The following is a 22,439-nucleotide window of genomic DNA, read 5'->3' on the forward strand; positions in this document are numbered from 1 at the left end:
CCCACTGAGCCACCCAGGCGCCCCTTGACTTGTCTTTAAAGTTTAAAAAGGAAAATGTGTGCAATACATTTGTATCTGCGCTTCTGAATTAAGAAACAGTAATAAACGAGGGGGAAAAAAAAGCTTAGGATAGTAGTAATCTACTTAGATTATGTACATGACCTTTGGGTATTCATGAGAACCAGTTTAAACTGTCCCTCACCTTATGAGCAATTCTGTTTTCTAAGTTACCCAGGAAATGTATCTAACCATTTACAAAAACAAAAATTCAAACATGCACTTTACAAATCATGGTCTTATTTACCTGCATATTCTTCCACAAGACAGGTATACATTAAAAAATACTGCTCAGAAACAAAAATATATATTATCTCTTTCCTTTACCATTTAGGCATATAAATAGTCTACTGAAGATGACGCATCATTCAACAAACAAATGCAAAAACTGCTTTATATAAAGTGTGGTTCTCTGCTATTTAGCAATATAAAATACAAAATGATTACAATATAATTAGCTAATAAGGAGCTAAATTCAAGAGATTTGCAAACCAATACAGCAGTGAACAGTCCCTTATACAAAAGTCCAGTAAGGAAGAGTCAATTTCGTAACAGGTTACATAAAAATCAGGGCCAATAAATGCATTATAAATGCAAAAAGGAGCACTGCTTCATCAGTACATTCTTCAGTCTTGTTTGGACTAGATACCAAACTTACTGTTCACTTTTCGGTTCTTCTTGTTTTCCATTAAGTTCTTGATCAACTCTGTTTAATGAAAAACAATAGAGATAATAAAACACTAGCAACTAAACAATTTTCTTTCTAAAAATTGTGACTACTTTTAGCATAGAATATTATTTTGTTAAAAACAAAGCTTTGCAAAGAAGCAGACATAGTAAAAAGGTTACCAAACATTTCCCCAACCAGGAAAGATAATTTTTAAAGACAAGAGGACACTGGCAAGAAATGTGCTTGTTGTTTCTTTGAAGATTACTGAATACTGTACATACAAATGCTCAGAGTTGTATTAAAAGTTAAATTGCAACAGGTATATTAAAATCTTAAACTGTAGCATGGCTGGGATCTAACTGATTAGAGAGTGGCAGGAAAAACAACTCCCTCAAAAATGATTTTGTTAACTGAAATACTAAAATGCCACTAATGCCACCAAATGATCCATGTTTTTAAATTCAGTGATAAAAATGCATATTTACAGAAACGATTCTCCAAAATTTTTTATTAGTATACATAGAATATAAATGCTTTTCACTTATTTTGATAGTAAGAAGCCATCAAATAACTGGAAATATCTAGATGTGGTTAAAAATCGAACTGAATTAGAATGGGTTGCATAGAGACCTATCAAAATTTAGGCAAGTGGGGATTAGAAGAATTATGTAATTACAACACAACTATAAACAACACTTTAAAGATAATGTACAACAGTCTATTACTCTTTGTACTAGTCTGAATTACTGATGGAGGGGAGTTTAAAACTTGGTACAATATACGAAGATACTCTTCACATTTGTTTCCATTTTTTGATCATCACCACCCATTACTAAGAGCACCTGAACATTACTGAATGAAACCTAAAAGTCTTGGTCTGTGTAAAGTCAAATTAATAACATTTAAAAACATTTTTTATGCTGGTATCAAAAATATAAGTGGTATATAGTCTCGATAAGGCATGCAATATACATCCGGTCTTTTCAACATCTGAAATCTGTTAAATTAGTTCTTACGAACTATTTTCACAATTACTTGATTTCTCAACTACATTCAAACACTTTAACAGCTGCGCTCTCTCCGGCCACACTTGCACTGAGTCATTTGAAAGAAACAGTTACAACATTCGACACTACCGTGTGTGCACACGGAGTTTTGAATCCTCCTTATGCCTGGTACTCATCATAGAGATGTCACCTTAAGTAAGCACCTCCACACACAGCCTCTGTTACATTTTTAAAAATATGCTCCTTAAAAAAAAAAATGCTCCTTTATTTTCAAAACTTGAATGTTACCATCTTCAAACTGACAAGGATTTATTATTTTTTTTAAGACTAACAAACCATGCCAAAACTAACAAGTGTCTGAAAGATATACGTAGTGATTCTATTACAGTTAAAAAAGACAAAAATAAAAAAAAAGAAAAACTCAAGATAAAATAGTATTGGTAGGTATCAAACAATATATTAAATAAAAAGTATAGTTCCACTATTTTTCTGGTACCTAAATTCCAGGTAACTAAATACTAAGAACTTTGTAAAAAGGCACAATACAGCGGATTTTATCAACAAAGGCAATTCATTTTGAAATCCATGAAGCAGTTGGCTTCATTATACAGTTACAGATGTATTTTTAATTTCAGTTATCTGTCTGGCAAGTGTACACCAGTGCCTAGAAAGGGAAAAAAAAAATCAGCAATATCTAAAATTACCATCCACATCTCTATGTTAAAATGTTCATTAAACTGTTAAGTGTCCTATAAAAATGTAAAGCTATGGTTCCATCACATGGTCAACTGAATTCTTGCTCATCAACACAGTCAAAATGTGTTCAAAGAATTAGTTCCTTATAATTGTTTCCTTAGAATGGTCAAAATGGTAATAACTACATACAAATCTCTCACCTTAAGAAAGATTGTTCTAAAGCTGTTTTGCTAATTTGTCATTATTAAAAAAAAAAAAATCCATTAACAAGTCAGCTCCAAATCCTACATTGTTCTAAATTACTATTTAAAATGGTAACTCTTTTATACCTTGCCTTTCATCTTCTATGCCGAGATATTAATAGCTAATAGTTTGTTATGCTCAAAGCAGAAGTATTCAAAATTAAAGATGGAAAGCAGAGTGTTTAACTATTTAACGGTATATTACTGAATTTTAGGTATTTTATCATATGTAGAATTTGACTGGTTAGCAGGCCGTTTAAGCGTATAGGGAAATCAATGTTGGTTAGCCAAAGAATATGTGCATTGCAAATATACTCATAAACCCCAGGGAAATAAACTGTTTCTTTAGAAGAGTACATATATATTTATCACGAGCACTAGTTAGACATTTAAGTAATATGGTGAAACAAATAAAAAAGTCTTAGAGGTAATTGGTTTTCCAAATAGTTTTCTTAGCAGTTTCTTTGGTTTTGCGATCAGTACATATAACATGAAGGAGTGAGGAGGGGCTATGACCTTTAATTCCTAATGGGCATTAATACATGATGTTAGAACAGGGTGAATCCAAGCCATATTCAGCATCAGGACTTCAGATTCACTCTATATTTGAATTCTGGGGTATGTTTATATTTACAAATGCTGTTATCTTTGTCCACAAGCTAACCAACCAATAAGGAAGAGTTAGTCTGTGCAATGCAAATGGACTAGTCTAGATGCAACCCAGTCAAGGTGTGCATATACCTTTTTTGTTTCTTTTTAAACTTTTCTTCTTCATACCTTGGTAGGGAAGAGTTATTTCAGTAAATATACATGTTATGAAGATAAACAAAACTTGAAAAAAGGCACTAACAATAAACTCATATAAGTCTGCAGGCAAAACCAAACTATTTAACACACTATGTAGAAAGTCAAAATTGATCTAAGAAATCTCGCTTTGACACATTCAACAGACTAAACCTCAGATCAGTAGACCAAAAAACTTTTTCGACATTACAGGAGAGCGATATTCAAGTATTTATGTTAACAGCCTTCTACCAAATCCTTTTAAAAAATTAGATGGGAGGTGAATTCAATAAACAGAACATATTCCAGCCACTGAAATGAACCAAGGTTAGGCTGATATAAATAATATATTTCGCCAGTAATAGGATTATTCAGCGCATGGATGAATTTACTCAAATTTGGAGAACAGCATGTTCAAGTTTGGAGAATGTTCTTTAGTACTGACTGATCAGGAAACCACCTCTTAAGATTGTAAATAGTCTTTAAAAAGAAATAGTCTTTAAAAATAAAAATTAACTACCACCAGAAAAAATCCTTCCTGCTTCCTCAGGTGATGGCCTGAAGAAAACAGTATGGGGAAGGTGCTGGAAAATGGCTTCTTTCCCTTTTCCTTAGTCACAAAAACAAGAGCAGTTACAAAATATTTATCATACAGGAAGTGAAAAGGATGAGTACTGAAAAATATTTACCTCTTGCACATCAATATATAAAGATCCAATACAATTAAAGAAATAAAACAAAACATACTGTTTTATGCATTCTGGTATGCCAACATATTCCATGGGGACAAGTTCCGCTAGTTCTGCCAAATTAAAGACGTATCTAATTTTTTGGCTGAATTTTGAGCTATGGAAGAAAATAAAGATAATTACCTCAATATTCTGACCAACAGAACTGACAAGAAATTCACATAAGGAGCTGGTGTTTTTGTTTCTTTTTTTTTTTTTTTAGTCAATGACTCTCAGAAAATTACCTAATAAAGGGTCTTGTGACAGCTAGAAGTGTTCTGATAAACCATGAGGGATGTACAATGATTAGTGATTTTAGGTTTTTCCGTAACCTGGAGTTAAAAAAAAAAGAAAAGGAAAGGAAACAAAAATTTTAAAGCTCTATAAATTCTAATGCTAGGAAAAAAGGTAAGGCATCATTAAGTATGTGCAACTTTACACACACACACACACACACACACACACACACACACACACACTCCTCATCCAGAAGTTCATTTAGATGTGATATTCCTAAAGACAAGGAAATACACTCTTGAATTCTGATGGTCTTTTTTACTGCTACGAGATGAGCTTTACTGCATTTGGCTAAATTTATGTCCACAGTATAGCCTGTCATTAAATGTCTCCTAGATATATTCACTTGTCTTTAGAATTCTGTCAACCAGGGATAGAGGACAATACCGAATACGAAATTTCATTTTTCAGGATGAGAGGGGAACTGGTACTCATTTCTTCAACACCATGAAAGGCACTAAGCCACAAGAATAGGAAATGTAAATCAGATCTAACACATTCTTATGGAGTCTAAAATTCTGAATAAAAATTACCGGCATTACCCTGAATGACTTAAAATGACCAAAAATATCCTGCTGTTTTATTATGCATATTCCACACTTAAGTAAAGTGACCATTAAGGATTTTTTTTTTTTTTTTAAATCGTAAGAACTAGCCCATGCCATGTTTAGGTATTCAGAGAAACCTATTAATGAATCTGAGTTCATTAAACTAGTTCAAGTTAGCTATAGCTTAAATCAAACCAACTGGAGATTCGAAGTTCCTTCCATTAGCATTGATGACTAACTCTGAGGAGAATACACTCCCTAGAGCTCATTTCAAAGTAAGATGATGGCTAAGCATCTTAAAAACCATAAAATATGCTAAGCACTATGAGTTAGGCAAAATTCAGAATGTACTAAAATAGGAAATGTATTAAGTTCTCCATTCTTTCCCAAAACACAAGTTATAGGGAAATGTTCAATGTGGTTCAAATAAGGAGAAAAAAAGGACTATTTTATAGTTTTGTTTTAAGGAATTATTCTTTATTAAACAGATCAAAACTAATTTCCTTCATGATATTCTAAAATACTGAATGGAGAAAACAGAAACGTGTTATAAAATTTACAAATATAATTTATAGTGCCCTTAAGTGACCACAGGAAATAAAATTGAATAAAGCTATTATAAAAATTATTCAGACTAGCTTTCAATGGGTATTTACAATACCTTCTATCAATTTGCTGATAGCATTTCCTGAGCCATCCCAGACTGGGCATTTTCCTTCGAGTTGTAGCACCATTTAAATAAACTATCATGTAGTTTTCTGCTACTAATAGCTCCAAAGTGCCAATAACATACCTATAAAGACAAATTAAGTTTAAGCCTTAAATACTGCTTTGCAGAACCAAGAAAATTATCCAAATTATATAATGCTCTTCCTTCCCTTCAACGACAGCAAAACCAATTAAAATTTCAGAATTGTATTAGTTGGTATTATGAATATGTAACTCTAAAAGAGCTACCTTCTAGAAATACACGTTTAAAAGTCTATGGATGAACTGACATCATTTCTGGGACTTGCTTCAAAGTTATACAATGGAAGAGTATACATTTTGGGAATGAAGTATAAACCTATTAACTGTGGAAGCGTTTGATTCATACACAAATATTCAATACACTTCTTTTACCTTCATGTAAGTTTGAAATTTTCCCAGTAAGTTTTTTTAAAACACCACTAACTTAAGAAATAGAATGACTCTGTGGAAATAGAATTGAGTCGGTTCAGTTACATTTGGCTTTTTGGGAGTAAATGCATTTAGCCATATGATTTTGAGATAAAAATAATTTCTTTACATTTAATGTAAAATAAAGAAGTTAGAACAGATAATCTGAAATATCCATTCCAGTTTTAAACTGACAATTTTCCTGTTGAGTTGGAAAATGCATACTTTTATAATGCCAAAGAATAAGGACTTAAAGAACTGAAATGGGGATAATTATAATCTTCTCCCAGGCAAAGTTCACTTCCTTAAACTGGAGATCTAATTAGCCCAGAATTCTGTCCACATTTTTCTGTGAAGGTATACTTACTTAAAGAGATTGTCCATCAGGTATCTATAGTTAGGCTGACCACTTTCGGGCATAAAACAGACAGCAAACACAACAATGGCATTTAATCCATCCCCGTAATATCCTGAAAATTAAGTCAAAGATAAAATCACCACCATGATTTTACTTTTCCAGAGGAAATCTGTACAGCTGACAGATTATAGTGGTTCATGTTCCACAATTTTTTTGATCAAAAAACATGGTTTCGTTTTTAACCTTATAGAGCCTTATAGATCTTTAAATCCGCTCTTCTCAAAATAGAATAAAATCGAAGAGGAAATAGTGGGCATAAGAACCAGAAACCCATTTAAAGTAGCATAATCAGAAAGCCAGTATTATTTTAGTAAATAGACAAAAGAAGTGATATAATCCAAGCAGGCATAATACGAAAACATCTGCAACACTCTTATGCAAGTTATGGTTAAAGTGGATGCTTCTGAAAAAATACTTTTACACTCAAATATGCCTAGCATTTTGTAGATTCTAGAATAATGAAAACTACAATTACATCTTTGACAATTTTAACGGAAGAAAAAGTGTTAAAATGTATATGTTTATTATAATCTCTAGTATCTAGTAACATTGTTTTAACTTTCATTTCCGTTGTTTACAAACATGCACTGAAAAGGTTTAAACGCTTCAAGTACATTAGCATCTATCTCAATCTCTTAGTCACAAAACACATTGCGATAATTCAATAGCATAAAATGGTCCTAATTATTTCCCCCTAATATAAATAAAGTGCTCTTTTTGAAAGATACTAGGTTTAAACCATGAGGCAGGTCTCACAACTTGTTTCCTATGAACTGGCTGAATTAATAATGCAAGACTGTGAACTTCCTGATCCAGTTTATCCTGTTTTCTTCATCTGAATAGGATTAAATTAGGCGGAATAATGTAAATGCAAACATTCAAGTGATTTTACTTTCAGATGAATGAAGACTATAGAAATACAGACGGGAATGCATTTGGCAGGAAGTAAATTAAGTAGAAAGGACTCTACATAAAAAAAAACAAAAAAACAAAAAAACAAAAAAAAAACCCAATCTGTTTAACCTATGTGGTCCCTTTTCTTGCATTAGGATTTCATGTAATAAGAAATGTTCTAGAGGGGTGCCCGGGTGGCTCAGTGGGTTAAAGCCTCTGCCTTCCGCTCAGGTCATGGTCCCAGGGTCCTGGGATCGAGCCCTGCATTGGGCTCTCTGCTCAGCAAGGAGCCTGCTTCCTCCTCTCTCTCTGCCTGCTTCTCTGCCTACTTGTGATCTCTGTCTGTCAAATAAATAAATAAAATCTTAAAAAAAGAAAGAAAGAAAGAAAGAAAGAAATGTTCTAGAGAGTGACTTGCATTTTGACTACCATTAAAGTTCTGATGCTATTTACAGTGTCTAGGCAAACTTCTATACATGGCACAGTCAGGATGGTTAGAAGTTATAATCATACTCCCATAGCTTTTCCTATTTGACTTGTAATTTAAGAAATGAAGCCTTGTATTTTTGGATATCCTACAAATATGCAAAGCTGGTGCTCCATAAAAATGTGGAATGGACTAGTTCTATACTATATGGTAAAACTAAATGATTTATTCAGGGTTTTATTGTTTGATTTTTTTTTTTGAAGATTTTATTTATTTATTTGCCAGAGAGAGAAAGAGAGCACAAGCAGGGGGAGCAGCAGGCTCCCCACTGAGCAGGGAGCCCAATGTGGGGCAAGATCCCAGGACACCTGGATCATGACCTGAGCCAAAGGCAGAAGGCAGACACTTAACCAACTGAATCACCCAGGCATCCCTATTCAGGGTTTTAATGTAAAATAAGAGTCATAGTTTAAAATGCCAGGTTTTACTTATATACACAAAAAGACAAGTACAAGAATGTTCAAAGCAGTTTTAATCATAACGGCCCAAATAGGAAACAACTCATAAGTCCATCAAAAGAAAAATGAATAAGCCAATTGTGGTTTATCCATACAATGAACTACTACTTAGTAATGAAAAGGAATGAACAACAGACACAAGCAACAACATGGATAAATGTCAAAAAATGAGCAAAAAAAAAGTCAACAAAAGAGGGTACACTATATGATTCCAGTTAAACAAAATTCTAGAATAGGCAAAAGTAATCATGGGGGCGGATATTAAAATAGTGGTTACTGGAGGGGGATATTCATTGGGAAGGAGTCTGAGAGAATTTTGGGGGGCAATGAAAATGTTTTACATGTCTAGCTGTAGGTGATATGGTTATATGGGCATCTGTCAAAACTCACTGAATCCTACCTTTCAGATTCGAAGTGAAAAAGTCAGAAAGAAGAAAAACAAATACTGTATGGTATCACTTATACACATAATCTAAAAATGCCAAACTTAGAAACAGAGACTAAAATGGTGTTTACCAGGGTCTAGGGGGAAAGAAGATATGCTGGTCAAAGGGTACAAACTTACAGTTATATGATGAATAAGTTGTAGGGATCTAATGCGCAGCGTAACGACTCTACACAGTAATACTGTATTGTGTAAAGTTGCTAAGAGAATAGATCCTAAATGTTCTCACCACACAAAAAAATAAATGGTAATTATTATGCAGTATGTATTGTATCAGATCAACACGTTTTAACCTTAAACTTAACAATATGTCAATTATATCTCATGAAGCTGGGGAAAAACTGCAAATGCTACAAAAAAGGATTATACCATTTCATTATATATAGATTATAAATGCATAAAAAAGGAGAGAAAGTCTCAGTTTGGGGGTTGTCTAGAGGTCAGGTGGAAAACGGTTTTCACTGTATATTCTTATACCTTTTGAATATACTGTGTGCATGTACTAATGATTTTTAAATTTAGTTTTATCCTTTTACTTCAAACCTGTTGTTTCTAAAATGACATGATAAATGTTCACTATATATACATTTTTTTACTCAAGATAGAGTTTCTTTAGGCATTTACATTTCTGATATTGCACTAAAAAATATGCTCTTTGACAGCTCTTACCTCCATGGCTGATAACTTTCTTATAGGGTTCAATTGCCTTCATATCAACCCTGTGGTCCTGTTCTCCAATTCGGAACATACGCCAGCGTCGTCCATCTTCTTTTTCCTCTGCTGTTGTGTACTCAGTAATTGAGCCTTTCCTAATAACTTCAGTAGTTTTGGGTTTTGGAAGATCATCTGTCAAAATAAAAGGTTTTTGAATCACAAATTGTTATTTGTACAGTAAAAATCAAATTACATGTTAACCACTTAACTATCTAATTAGATTGTTCAGAGAATATTTCATTATACCTTCCGTGGAATTTTAAGTACTACTTCTGTAACAGAGGAAAAATCTTGTTATTGATAATGAAGCCATTTTATGTTTTTGGAAATTATGGCTAACTTTTTTTGTATTGGCTAATTCAGAAAGCAATTCACAGCGCAATGTATGTGCATAAGTTCAAAAAAGATAATTCATACAGCCATCAGAATCTTAGTACATTGGCCTTACAATGCTGTTCAGATTCTATTTACAACACTGTTCTTGGTAGTTACCACTATGGGTTATTTAAAGTAACTGAGAGCAAATTTCTTTTTTGTTCTTGAGCACATAAATTATTCCCCAAACACTGTAATACCAGATAGAAAGTGGTTAACCAGTCGATGATTATTTCTCATTTGATCAGGTTTATTGAGCAGAAATTTACTGATAATATTCTGATGTGTACATGCAAACGTCTATTTTAAATTGACATTAGCCAAAGCAGAAGCACCAATGATTAGGTGTAATTTATAGTTCAAGATTGCACTTTAGCGGATTTTAAACGAAGTAATGATTTTCAAAATTTTAGTATTGTAGTCCTTACCAAAAGATGGGGGAAGGGAAACCTACGCCATGTTAGTTGTTTGTTTCCAAGATAAAGCTGTTAACGGAAAATATCCTTCCAGGAAATGACTACAGCAGCATTAAAGAAAGAAGAGACAAAACACATAGGCAGAAAACTATTTCAGTATCTTTTTAAAATATTATTACTGGACTGCTTACTGAACCAGTAAAATAGGAAAGAGAAAAGGAACAAAGATACAGTATATCAAGGATCTTACTCTTTACTGCAGATAAGACACATAGGGCTAAAACACTGCTTTCAAGTAAAAATCATTTTAAAGATGGATATACCAACAACTATATAAAGATACTATACACAGAAATTATCTAATTAAAGAAAACACGCAAAGCAAAACACATGCCAATTCCTTTGAATTCTAAGTAACTAATAATAAGGAACATAAAGTTTGGGGACTAAGAGTACACATTAATTCAAGATGGTTGTTCACATAGTGCAGTACTATCAGGCAAACCTAATTTAAAAAATCACCCTAAAAAAACTCCCGTCAAAGCTCCCTCTCTGCAAACCCCTAACTACTTTTAGCATATTCCCTACGTTACATGTCTCTTCAAAGCTTTTTTTCTTAGCTGATTGACTAAATAAAAGAACATGCCGTAACGATCAAGCAATATTTGGGGAGCAGCATGAAAAAACGTAACTTCACAATACTGGGCAATTAAGATAGAAAATAAAGCCACCCATGTAATCTACTAAAAACAGTTTTGAAAGCCATGAGAATATTCAGTGCCAGCAGAATTTCCCATATTAGTAACAAAATATAGCAGGAACTTTAAAAAAAGAGTAACTTCATATGTCAACAAAATCCCTTAATCATCGATTTTAGGTTCAAGATCAAGTTTTAAGTTTTTCAATTATCCTAATATGAGACTACTATTCAAAAAACACATATGTATAGAGAGACAAACATTCATTAATAAAGATCAGATAAAACACTGAAACATTTACCTTCCCACTCAAATTCATTACTGTTTTCTGATGGCGTGTCTAAGCCATCTAAGTCAATCTCCCCACTTTCATCCAAATCATCTGACAGCACAGAGCCATCGCTAGGATCCAGGGTCAGGCTAATATCTGGAGCCATGAGTTTCTTTCTTACTTTATTTCCATTAACTTCTAGCGAGCATGGAATGGGTTTTAAAAAAAAAAAAAAGTGAAAAACAGATTAGAAGGAATGTTTACTTGCTTAAGTTGAATAGGAGAAAAAAATTTTAAAAATATCTATTTTTTTAGGGCATCTGGATGGCTCAGTCGGTTAAGCAGTTGCCTTTGGCTCAGGTCATGATCTCAGGATCCTGGGATCCAGCGGTGAATCAGGCTCCCTGCTCAGTGAGCAGTCTGCTTCTCCCCCATTCTCTGTCCCTCTCCCTGCTCATGCGCTCTCTCCCTTTTCACAGTCTTTGCCTCTCTCTCAAGTAAATAAATAAAAATCTTAAAAATATATTTATTTTTTTGAGAGAGTGAGAGTGTGAGCATGTGAGCAGGGGGAGGGGCAGAGAGAAAGGGAGAATCTTAGGCAGCCCCCCTCCACCCTGTACAAAGCCCAACCCGTGGTTTGATCTCATGACCTGGGCCAAAATCAAGAGTAGGATGCTGAACTGACTGAGCCACCCAGGTGCCCTGAATAAGAGAAAAATTCTAATCACTTCATTCTTGAGAAAAATAACATGAATCAAACATAATCCCAAAGCATTAATTTACAAACCTTAGATTTTGGTCGTTATTGCTTCTACATCATGGAAAGACAACACATTCCAGCAAGTATATATCTTTTTAAGTAATAGAGGCAAACATTACAGTCAGCTTACCACTAAAAATGATCTCCTCTCAACCTTTTACTGTAGAAATTTCCCAAGCCCAAGGGTATGTTTTTGCAATGTTAAATTTCCAAAGCATTCAAAACATTCACTTACTCTTTGGCTCCGTATAATAGAATAAAAAGTAAGTATACTTTTTTCCCTTGACAAAGAATGTGTTAAAAAAAATAACACAAAGTCTACCGTTTCATTGAAACTCAAGTGCCAAGTTCTTACCAGGCTGGCTCTCTGGTCCACTTACAGCTAATACATCTGCTTCCATACTATCATCCTCTGGTAAAGGTCTAGAAAATACAGACAAAATTTTTAATTCACAAATTAAAAGAACTTTTTTGTAGTTCAAAGAGATATTAAAAATATCTCATAGAACCAATTATGTGGAAAACTGAATAAAGTGGTTTCTTAAGCTTCAGTAATTTACAAACGACTTTTAAAGACAAAATTTTCAGACTGTCAGATGATTTACATATTTATGTAAGTAACACATAAAAGCAGATATAACTTCCTTATGTAACTGCTCTTAAATACAACTACAAAACAAACCTAAAAATTACAAACAACCTAAAAAAAATATAACTCAAATGCATGAGCTTAACGTGAAATACAATACAATGTGTGGTGAAGGTAAACGGTCCCTCACGTGAGAGGATGGCAACAATGGCTACAATTCTTTTGAGCTCAGCATTTCTATATTATTCCTATTATCACCATGTGCTATGTAGTGACTTGGTACTTCCACCAGCTGTCCATATTCCCACTGTTAAGGGACCTTCCTATGCCCTGAGATGGTCTTCTGACCAAGATGGTATGAAAGCACAATTTTAATATGGTCTGCCTTTGCCCTTTTTCTCTTAACCTAGTGGTACCCATACAAAAACAACTACAAATGCAAACGTGTCAAAGTAGCTGGCCAGATAATCTAAAAAACCCTTATTTAGTAAGCTTTCTTTTAAAATAGAAGGATAAAATTTAACAATTCTTACAGACATCTAAAGACTCCCTTCTCCCAGGAACCCCTCAGACTCATTTAAGAAATACCACATTTAAGCATTTTTTTATAACAGCAAACATTTTACATTTAAATGTTGAAAACAAAAATAAAGATTATGGGAAGACCACATATATATTTGGTGGAAAATAAGGTATTGGAAAATTCGTCTAACTGCTGGAAAGGAACTTCCATTTTCTAGTATCAAATGAACACCTTTTGACACTGGGTTTCTGTAAGAAGCTCAAGAGTCACTTAATAAGTGACATCTTAGTAAAGACATTTTGAAGTTTTGTTTTAAATCTGTTTTCATTTGAAAGCATTGCTCACATTGGAAAATCTTCATCTTGCCATTCTTCTTTAAGTTCCACACCTTCCATCCTCAGCTTAGATTCAATATCAACTACAAACTCCTGATAATCCGGAGAGCCAATGCCCTGGGAAAAGAGGAAAATTTGTGACAACGTATTTTCCATGTTCCTTTTTATCTGCTAAAAAGGTGCAATAATCTTATACCTTAGTTCATTCAGATTTCCACCCTGGTCATGGAATCAATTTACTGGGTTGCAACTACCATTAAAAAAAAAAAAAAAAATGAATTAGAATGAAAACCAGGGTATATATATTCTAGTAAAGTAGGTACTATTTGTAGTAAGGGTATTGCGTAGTGAAAATATTTGCTTTCAGTTATATATATGCATGTGTGTCCCAGGTTGTGATTTAAATTTTACTAAGTTTTGTGAATTACGTAGAAAGAATCTGAGGTGGGGGGGGGTGAGGCACAAGGAATAAAAGTAAATATATTCTCTACTCTGGACCCATAATTAAATTTTCTGTCCTCTGGATAGAAGCTGATCCTAGAAATTGAACACTAGCAAATTGCATTTCCATTCATGATTCAGTAAAGCCAAGTGGTATGTGTGCTGCATCTTTTAAAAACTGACGTATAATTAATATTTTTTAAAAGATTTTATTTATTTATTTGAGATAGAGAGAGTGAGCATGAGAGGGGAGAAGGTCAGAGGTAGAAGCAGACTCCCTACCAAGCAGAGAGCCCGATGTGGATGGAACTGGATCCTGGGACTCCAGGATCATGACCTGAGCCGAAGGCAGTTGCTTAACCAACTGAGCCACCCAGGTGCCCTATAATTAACATTTAAAAAAAATTATTTATTTATTTGACACAGAGAGAGAGCGAGCACAAGCAGGGGAAAAGGCAGAGAGAGAGGGAGAAGCAGGCTTCCTAACGAGCAGGGAGCCTGATGTGGGGCTTGATCACAGGACCCTGGGATCATGACCTGAGCCAAAGACAGAGGCTTAACCCACTGAGCCACCCAGGTGCCCCTATAATTAACACTTTTAAACTGAAGTATAATTAATATGTGCACTGTTTTCTATACTTCCATTTCTGTAGTTTCAATTCCATCATTCCAGAGTCACTGAAAAAAGGCTACTCAGTAACTATCCAGTAAATGAACGCTACATTTTGATTTGCTTTGTATCTACACTAAACTTTTCCCATGTAGTTCAGCATAAGTTTTCAGACACTGGACTTAATGACTATTTCTGTTCATGCAATTACACGTGCTCACCTAGGCCATTCAGTTTTAGTTTCAGTCTGTCCAAGGAGGGGTGTTGGTCCCGACATTCTCACTTTACAAAGTGAAGAATGCAGAGATTGGTTTGGTTGATGGAATAAGACCTGGAAGTTTAAGTATATCATTTAAGAAGTCATAAAAATCAGCGGGTTAATGTCACAAAAACTGTGACAACTTTAGGGCACAAGAGGTACAAATGAGCTAATATTTAGTTCAGTTGCATTAGAGCAAGTCAATAGATGACTGAAGTTGTTTTTTTGTTTGTTTTTTTTTGTTGTTTTTGTTTTTAAGCAGTAGAACATGCGTTTCTTAAGAGATAAAAAGTAACACTACAAGTATTAAAAACAAAGCAAGAAGTGATTGGTCCCAGTGGAAGAAGAAAGAAAGTGAGATGGGGAGAATGACTGATATTTTTCATAGTGAATCCTAACCTATCTGACTTTTAAAACCATGTATATGTAACTTTAAAAATACTTTTCAAATAAAACAAATGGTGCCAGCCATTCACTTCAATTAGTTTTGTAAAACAAAGATGATGCCTCCACATACTGGAGTATCACTCAGCCATAAAAGAGAATGAAATCTTGCCATTTGCAACAACATGGATTGATCTAGAGGCTATAATGCTAAGTGAAAAAAGTCAGAGAAAGACAAATACCGTATGATTTCACACATATGTGGAATTTAAGAAACAAAACATGAACAAAATAGAAAGAGATAAAAAACAGACTTAAATACATAGAACAAACTGGTGGGGAGGCGGGTAGGAAATGAATGGAAGAGTGAAGAAGGTTAAGAGTACACTTCTCATCATGAGCACTGAGTAACACACAGAATTGCTGAATCATTACACGGTACACCTGAAACCAATACAACACTGTTAATTATACTGGAATAAAAAAATTAAAAAATAAAACAAAGATGTGGTCATGATTTACAGTTGCTTTATCTGCTGCCATTACAACGCTCAAAAGATGTACAAAGCTGTACAGAAAAAGCATTATGCTTAGAACAACAAAATTACACTGATAATTTTCTAAAGTGTTAGATTTTTACATAGTAAACTAAATTTATATCTCTGCCAAGACTGGGAGGCTCTCTTCTCAGTTTGAATTCTTACTTATACTCAAGGAACGGTTTCACACATTCTCAAAAGGTTTAAATTTTCGAGGACCCACTTTCAAGGACAGAAAAAATGGCCAATGCTCTATTCCTCACCAATATATTTGCTTGGAAAACTCAGTATTTATATATGTGAGTAAGTCATTTTTAATTCTCTGGGAAAACACTGAGCCAGGCAATGTTGAGAAATTACTGGAAAACACACCTAAATTACAGTGATCTTAACTTAATTTACCACATTCTCTGTTTCTAATACACAGTCTACACCTCAACACAGTCTTCACTGATCATTGATCTGATGGCAACTTCTGTAGAGAAGAAAATAAACAAAAAAGAGATACCTATCTTCCCAATCTCTTATATTTTGGACACAGAACTAGTATAAAGACCCCCAAATTGTGGCCAACAAACCCAAATACTTAATGCTTATTCCCTTAGAAATTAATGCTCCTGTGAGACTGAAACACTCTATTACTAAAGGTTGAAAATTGTCTCTTCCAAATTTTTAATTCACAGTACTTCTCAATTTTTTTCTTAAGTCTTTTATAATCACTCTAAAGTAAACTAATATACTTCTAAATTCAATAATCAGAAAAAGTTTATGTTATTTTGTCTTGCCTTTTTGCAGGTGTTGGAAAAATATCGGATGTTCCTGTTGTCTGTTTAAAATACCCCAGGTCGGGGCACCTGGGTGGCTCAGTGGGTTAAGCCTCTGCCTTCAGCTCAAGTCAGGATCTCTGGGGTCCTGGGATCGAGCCCTGCATCTGGCTCTCTGCTCAGCGGGGAGCCTGCTCCCCACCCCTCACCCCCACCTGCCTCTCTATGTACTTGTGATCTCTATTAAATAAATAAATAAAATCTTTAAAAAAATAAAAAATAAATAAAATACCCCAGGCGCCTGGGGTGGCTCAGTGGGTTAAAGCCTCTGCCTTCCGCTCAGGTCATGATCCCAGGGTCCTGAGATTGAGCCCCGCATCGGGCTCTCTGCTCGGCAGGGAGCCTGCTTCCTCCTCTCTCCCTGCCTGCCTCTCTGCCTACTTGTGATCTCTGTCTCTGTCAAATAAATAAATAAAATATTTAAAAAAAATAAAAAATAAAAAAATACCCCCCATACTCAGAAAAATATTCAGTATCTCAAAATTAAAAGCAGAGATTGAAAGTTGCTATCACTATATTCCCAACACCTTGCATGGTGTCTGGCACATAAGCCTATAAATGTAGTTATCTGAATATTGTAAGGTAGGGCACTGGATAGCAGGCTTTGTTTTGCTCTACCCCTTAGGATTATTTTTCTTATTCAACTACATTATTCAACAGGCTTCCTGTTGTTTTACCCTCAAAAAGTGTAATGAAAATATTTAGGGCAACCCACACACATGCAATTATCAATTTCTGTCGGTAAAATAATTCGTTACATGTAAGAGAAAGTATGTAACTTGTGAAATTCTGTAAGACAAACCATGTCCTTTAGTTCCCCTACCACTTGAATAAGTCTATCACTTGAAAACTCCTCTAAACATAGAAAGCCCGAGTCCTTCAGGTCTCTCAGCTGATTAAACTTTTACTTCAAAATCGTATTGAAGCATGTGATTTTAATACACAAAGCACATGGACATGGATATTTAGTTCAGGGATAATTATTTAAGCTAGTTAAACAGAACCTAGGAGAGATACAGATAGATTCACTATTAACCATCTCAGCACAGACTGTAGGGCGAAAAATACACTAGGTAGACAAAAAGTTCAAACAGTTGAGAGAGTATTGTTCTTGGAAGGGCTTAATCATCAGCAGCTGTAAGAACAGGAAACAAACAAGAAAGGAGCAATATAAGCACAACCACTGAGAAGGAAATCAGGACAATGCTGACTCACAATCAACTGTGGCTGTTTCCCATTTTTTGTTCATAAATTTGGTCAATTAGAAAGGGGAAATAACACTTCAAGATGCCATTTGTTAAAATAACCTAATGCAATAGGAATTACTTGATTTCTCAACATGCTTGTGGTTCTGAGACCACATGATTATTTACACCAATTCAGATAAATTCAGAACACTTGCTGATCCCTCAGTGAGGTTAATATCAAGAAAAATGGAGTACCTACTGACACAACTTGTGTCAGTAGGGAGATTGGTGGTAAATTCAACCAAGGGAAATGTGGTGGTAAATTCAACCAAGACGAAGAGGATTTCCCTATGCAACTCAGCAATATAAGCAAAAATTAAATATTAAAATCATATTTACAACTGTCTAAGTTATAAATTGTAATCTTACATGCAACTTTACTATTATGTAGTTTAATAGTGCTGCTGGAATAGGTGCTGATAACCACCATCTATGCTGAAATCACTTACTATTGGCAGAAGGAAATGCCCGGGCAAGTCTTTCACTTCTCCATTTAAACAAAACGGCTTCATTGTAAATATTTATGTTTGCTTTTCTCTATGAGGCTGGCGACACTGGTAGTGCTATAGGAAAATACTTTAGGCCAGTCTATATGTTTACAAAGATCACCAAAACACGTCCAGAAAAATCTTAAATACTTGTCACTGTTTCCTTGAGAGCAGGGTCATGTGGGTTTTTTTTTTTTTTTTAAAGATTTTATTTATTTATTTGACAGAGAGAGATCACAAGTAGACGGAGAGGCAGGCAGAGAGAGAGAGAGAGAGGGAAGCAGGCACCCTGCCGAGCAGAGAGCCCGATGTGGGACTCGATCCCAGGACCCTGAGATCATGACCTGAGCCGAAGGCAGCGGCTTAATCCACTGAGCCACCCAGGTGCCCCTCATGTGGGTTTTTAAGAGTGAAATGACACGGGGCGCCTGGGTGGTTCAGTGGGTTAAGCCTCTGCCTTCGGCTCGGGTCATGATCTCAGGGTCCTGGGATGGGGCTCTCTGCCAACAGGGAGCCTGCTTCCTCCTCCCTCTCTCTCTCTGCCTGCCTCTCTGCCTGCTTGTGATCTCTGTCTGTCAAATAAATAAATAAAAATCTTTAAAAAAAGAATGAAATGACACAATGTGATGTCACCTTACGTCTGTTAGAATGACCATTCCTGAATAGACAAGGAAGAGCAAATGTAGACAGGGGTGTGGAGAAAAAGGAGCCCCTGTGAACTGTTGACAAGAATGTAAATTGGTAAAGCCACTACGGAAAACAGTATGGAGGTTCCTCAAAAAGTTAAAAATAGAAATACCGTATGATCCAGCAATTCCACTTCTGGGTATTTATCTAAAGGAAAAGAAATTACTATCTCAAAAAGATACATGTGCAGCCCCATATTCACTGCAGCATTATTTGCAATAGCCAAGATACGGAGGCAACCTATTTCTATTGATAAATGAATGGATAAAGAAATCGTGGTATATACACACAATGGAATATTGTTCAGCCATAAAAAGAATGAAATCTTGCCAGTTGGGACAACATGGATATAGATCTTGAGGGCATACAGACAGATCTTAAGTCAGACAGAGAAAGACAAATATTATATGGTCTCACTTATATGTGGAATCTTAAAACACACACACACGCACACACCAAGTTCAAAGATGCAGAAAACAGACTGGTGGTTGCCAGAGGGGATGGGGTTGGACGAATGGGTGAAGGGGGTCAAAAGGGACAAACTACCAGTTATAAAATAAATTCTAAGGATGTAATGTACAGCACGGTGATTATAGCTAATACTGTGTTACATATCTGAAAGGTGCTAAGAAAATAATTCTTAAAAGTTTTCATCACAAAAAAATTTTAATGTGCGCCAATGAATGTTAAATACATTCATTGTGGTGATCATTTCCCAATATATAAAAGTATCGAATCACTGTTTTATGTACACCTGAAACTAATATAATGTTATATGCCAGCTGTACCTCAATTTAAAAAAAGAACAAAATGAGATACTCTACCTGAAACGTTAACACTAAAAATTCGAGAAAAATTACAATGCTGCTGACTTTTCTCAAAATTGTGAAAATAAAGCAAAGGATAATTATGCCACCTACAAACAGTACTTTTATGATCAGTATGCAGAACATACTGGAGAAGTTCTAAGACCTTTAAGAAGATTAAAGTCTAATATTGATCTCTGACACTTTATTGTAGTTATACATATTTGTTGTAGTATAAAATTGTAATTGTAGAATACTACTATCATCATATTGTACTAGTATTCTGCTTTATACAATGTAAGCTTAAGATAATTTTCAGCCACGGTTAATATTTCAGAACTGGCTATATATACTTCCTTTTTTAGATACCCTCCTCCATTGCTGCTCCTACAGGCTTTGCTGCAGAGGCTATGAAGGGAACCACTTTCCTTTTCACATTTACTAACCACTTGCACATTTATCATCCCTATATGTTCTAATCAACAAAACATCAAAAACAATGTTTTTCCAACAAAAACACTGGTGTTATTATCCCGGTTTTACATTGAGGCAAATGACATTACTTCTTGGTTCCCAGATTAAATGTAGACTGTTTCTAATACAGCGCACTGTTTCCAGTTCACTGGGAACTTAATACAGAGTAAGCCTGTAATGCCAGATTTGGTTACATTTAACTTCAAAGGTCCTCTAACACTTAAAGACCACAAAGGCACTGACTTATGATCTAGTTCATGATTCGTGTTTGCAGAAGTGGACCGGTCATACTTCCTGTATAAGCCCAACAATGTTAGGCTGCCATAGAAAGAGATTATGAAGAACGAGAATAGTTTAGAAGAAATGTAAAATGACAAGAACTAAGCAAAAGATGTGAGAGTTCATCAAGAAGATAGTATAGGAGGTAACTAAATTGGGTAATTTTAGTTATCAACGTTATCTTATTTACAAGTTGAGAAATTGTTATAAAATTTTAGAAAAAGTGGGACGCCTGGGTGGCTCAGTTGGTTGGACGGCTGCCTTCAGCTCAGGTCATGATCCCGGAGTTCCGGGATCGAGTCCCGCATCGGGCTCCCAGCTCCATGGGGAGTCTGCTTCTCCCTCTGACCTTCTCACTCATGCTCTCTCTCACTGTCTCTCTCTCAAATAAATAAATAAATAAATAAATCTAAAAAAATTTTAGAAAAAGAGTATGTTTCATTGAAAAAGTTAAGAAACTAGGCACTAAGAGAAATAGAGATCCTAATCAAAAAGGAGAGGTTGGAAAAAAAGCAACTCTAAAATGCAATCACACACTTCATTCAATTAACTGTAAGGAAGGCACTATGACTACCAGGATGAACACGGCAAAAGCCGTGCTCTCAAAGGGCTCCCGCAACAGGCAGACAAGGGAAGTTTCAAAGCAACGTTGTAGACGCGAATAAAGTTAACAGGAGCTGATCTAGTACACCTCCATCTGCATCAGATACACCCAAAAAACCCAAACCATTAAGCAAAAAGTTATGTCTGAATCCACGCGGGAACTCGGCTTTTATACGTAGGAAAAGTCTACTAAAGCCTTCATTACAAATGTCGCTTCCGTGTCTATTCCCCGAGGGTACAGGGTACATCAAACGTCCGAGTTTCTTTGTTCTGTACCAGAACTGACACAGGTTTTACATTCGCGACCAAAGTGGCCGGTCACCGCACCCAGACCAGGGTGTGCGCAGCGGGGCCAAGAGGGGGGTAAGATCCATCCCGAGCACAACAGCACAAACGGAAAAGGGATGGCCGGGGGGCGGATAGCAAAGGCAAACAGGAGCCGAGCCAAGGGCGGGGGCCTAAACTGGGCGGGGATCCGGGAAGGGCCTCGCGAGCAGGTTCCCGGGCGCCACCTACGTCGGATAACCCTCTGAGCTTCCTCTCTCAGGCTGTCCGGGGGGCACTCAGCCCTCCGACGTCCACCGCAGGCCCGCTCTCAGCCCAGACCCGCCGTGCCCAGCCTTCCCCGGCCGCACTCACCCCGCAGGAAGCCTTGGCTCCCTCGTCTTCTTCGCCCCTCCAGGCCGGCGACGTGGGACTGACGGCCAGGGCGCAGGAGATAGCGCCGAGAGGAGCCCGCTCCCCTCGGACAGTAGCGGAGACCCGGGCCCAGTCCCCAGTCTACAGCGGCTGCGGCAGCAGCTGACCCGGATACAGAGTGCGGCTCCGACGGAAGTGACAGTATCCCGGCCTTCTTCAGGCGCGGCGGCCGGCGGAGATGGAGGCGTGGCGGCCGGCGGAGATGGAGGCGTGGCTTCTCCGAGCCGCCTAGCCTCTGCCCCGCCCCCTTGACCGTCCCGGACTCGCGTCCGCGCACGCGCCTGGGGGCAACCCCGCATCCCACCTGGGTACCTTGGTACCTGGGTACCTCTCTACCTTGGTACTCGGCCTTTGAGACTCAGATATATTTTTACATTATTAATGTTGGCTTTAGTGATCATTAAAACAATTTTATAGGATAAAATGGGTGAAGATATGGGAGGGGAAAATATCCGAAGCCTCATTTTGGGAAACTAAACCTCAGAAGAATCCTTAGAATTTTGTAAAATTCTCGAGGGTGAATACAACAG

General features: G+C 36.2%; 1 protein-coding gene across 1 annotated transcript; it reads right to left on the minus strand.

Annotated features, from left to right (window-relative positions):
* Positions 1 to 459: 459 nt before the first annotated feature.
* On the minus strand, positions 460 to 22,208 carry LOC111153120 (BCL2 interacting protein 2). Its single transcript, XM_022511918.1, is given in 13 exon segments — positions 460 to 763; positions 3,414 to 3,449; positions 4,203 to 4,301; positions 4,429 to 4,515; positions 5,690 to 5,821; positions 6,554 to 6,656; positions 9,558 to 9,734; positions 11,393 to 11,569; positions 12,478 to 12,545; positions 13,580 to 13,686; positions 21,850 to 22,000; positions 22,002 to 22,103; positions 22,105 to 22,208. Coding segments are annotated over 13 exon segments (1,395 nt in total). The 3' UTR covers positions 460 to 711.
* Between the last annotated feature and the right edge of the window lie 231 nt (positions 22,209 to 22,439).

This window comes from Enhydra lutris, unplaced genomic scaffold, assembly GCF_002288905.1.
Source record: "Enhydra lutris kenyoni isolate GAN:26980312 unplaced genomic scaffold, ASM228890v2 scaffoldscaffold31, whole genome shotgun sequence".
NCBI classification, from domain to species: Eukaryota; Metazoa; Chordata; class Mammalia; order Carnivora; family Mustelidae; genus Enhydra; species Enhydra lutris.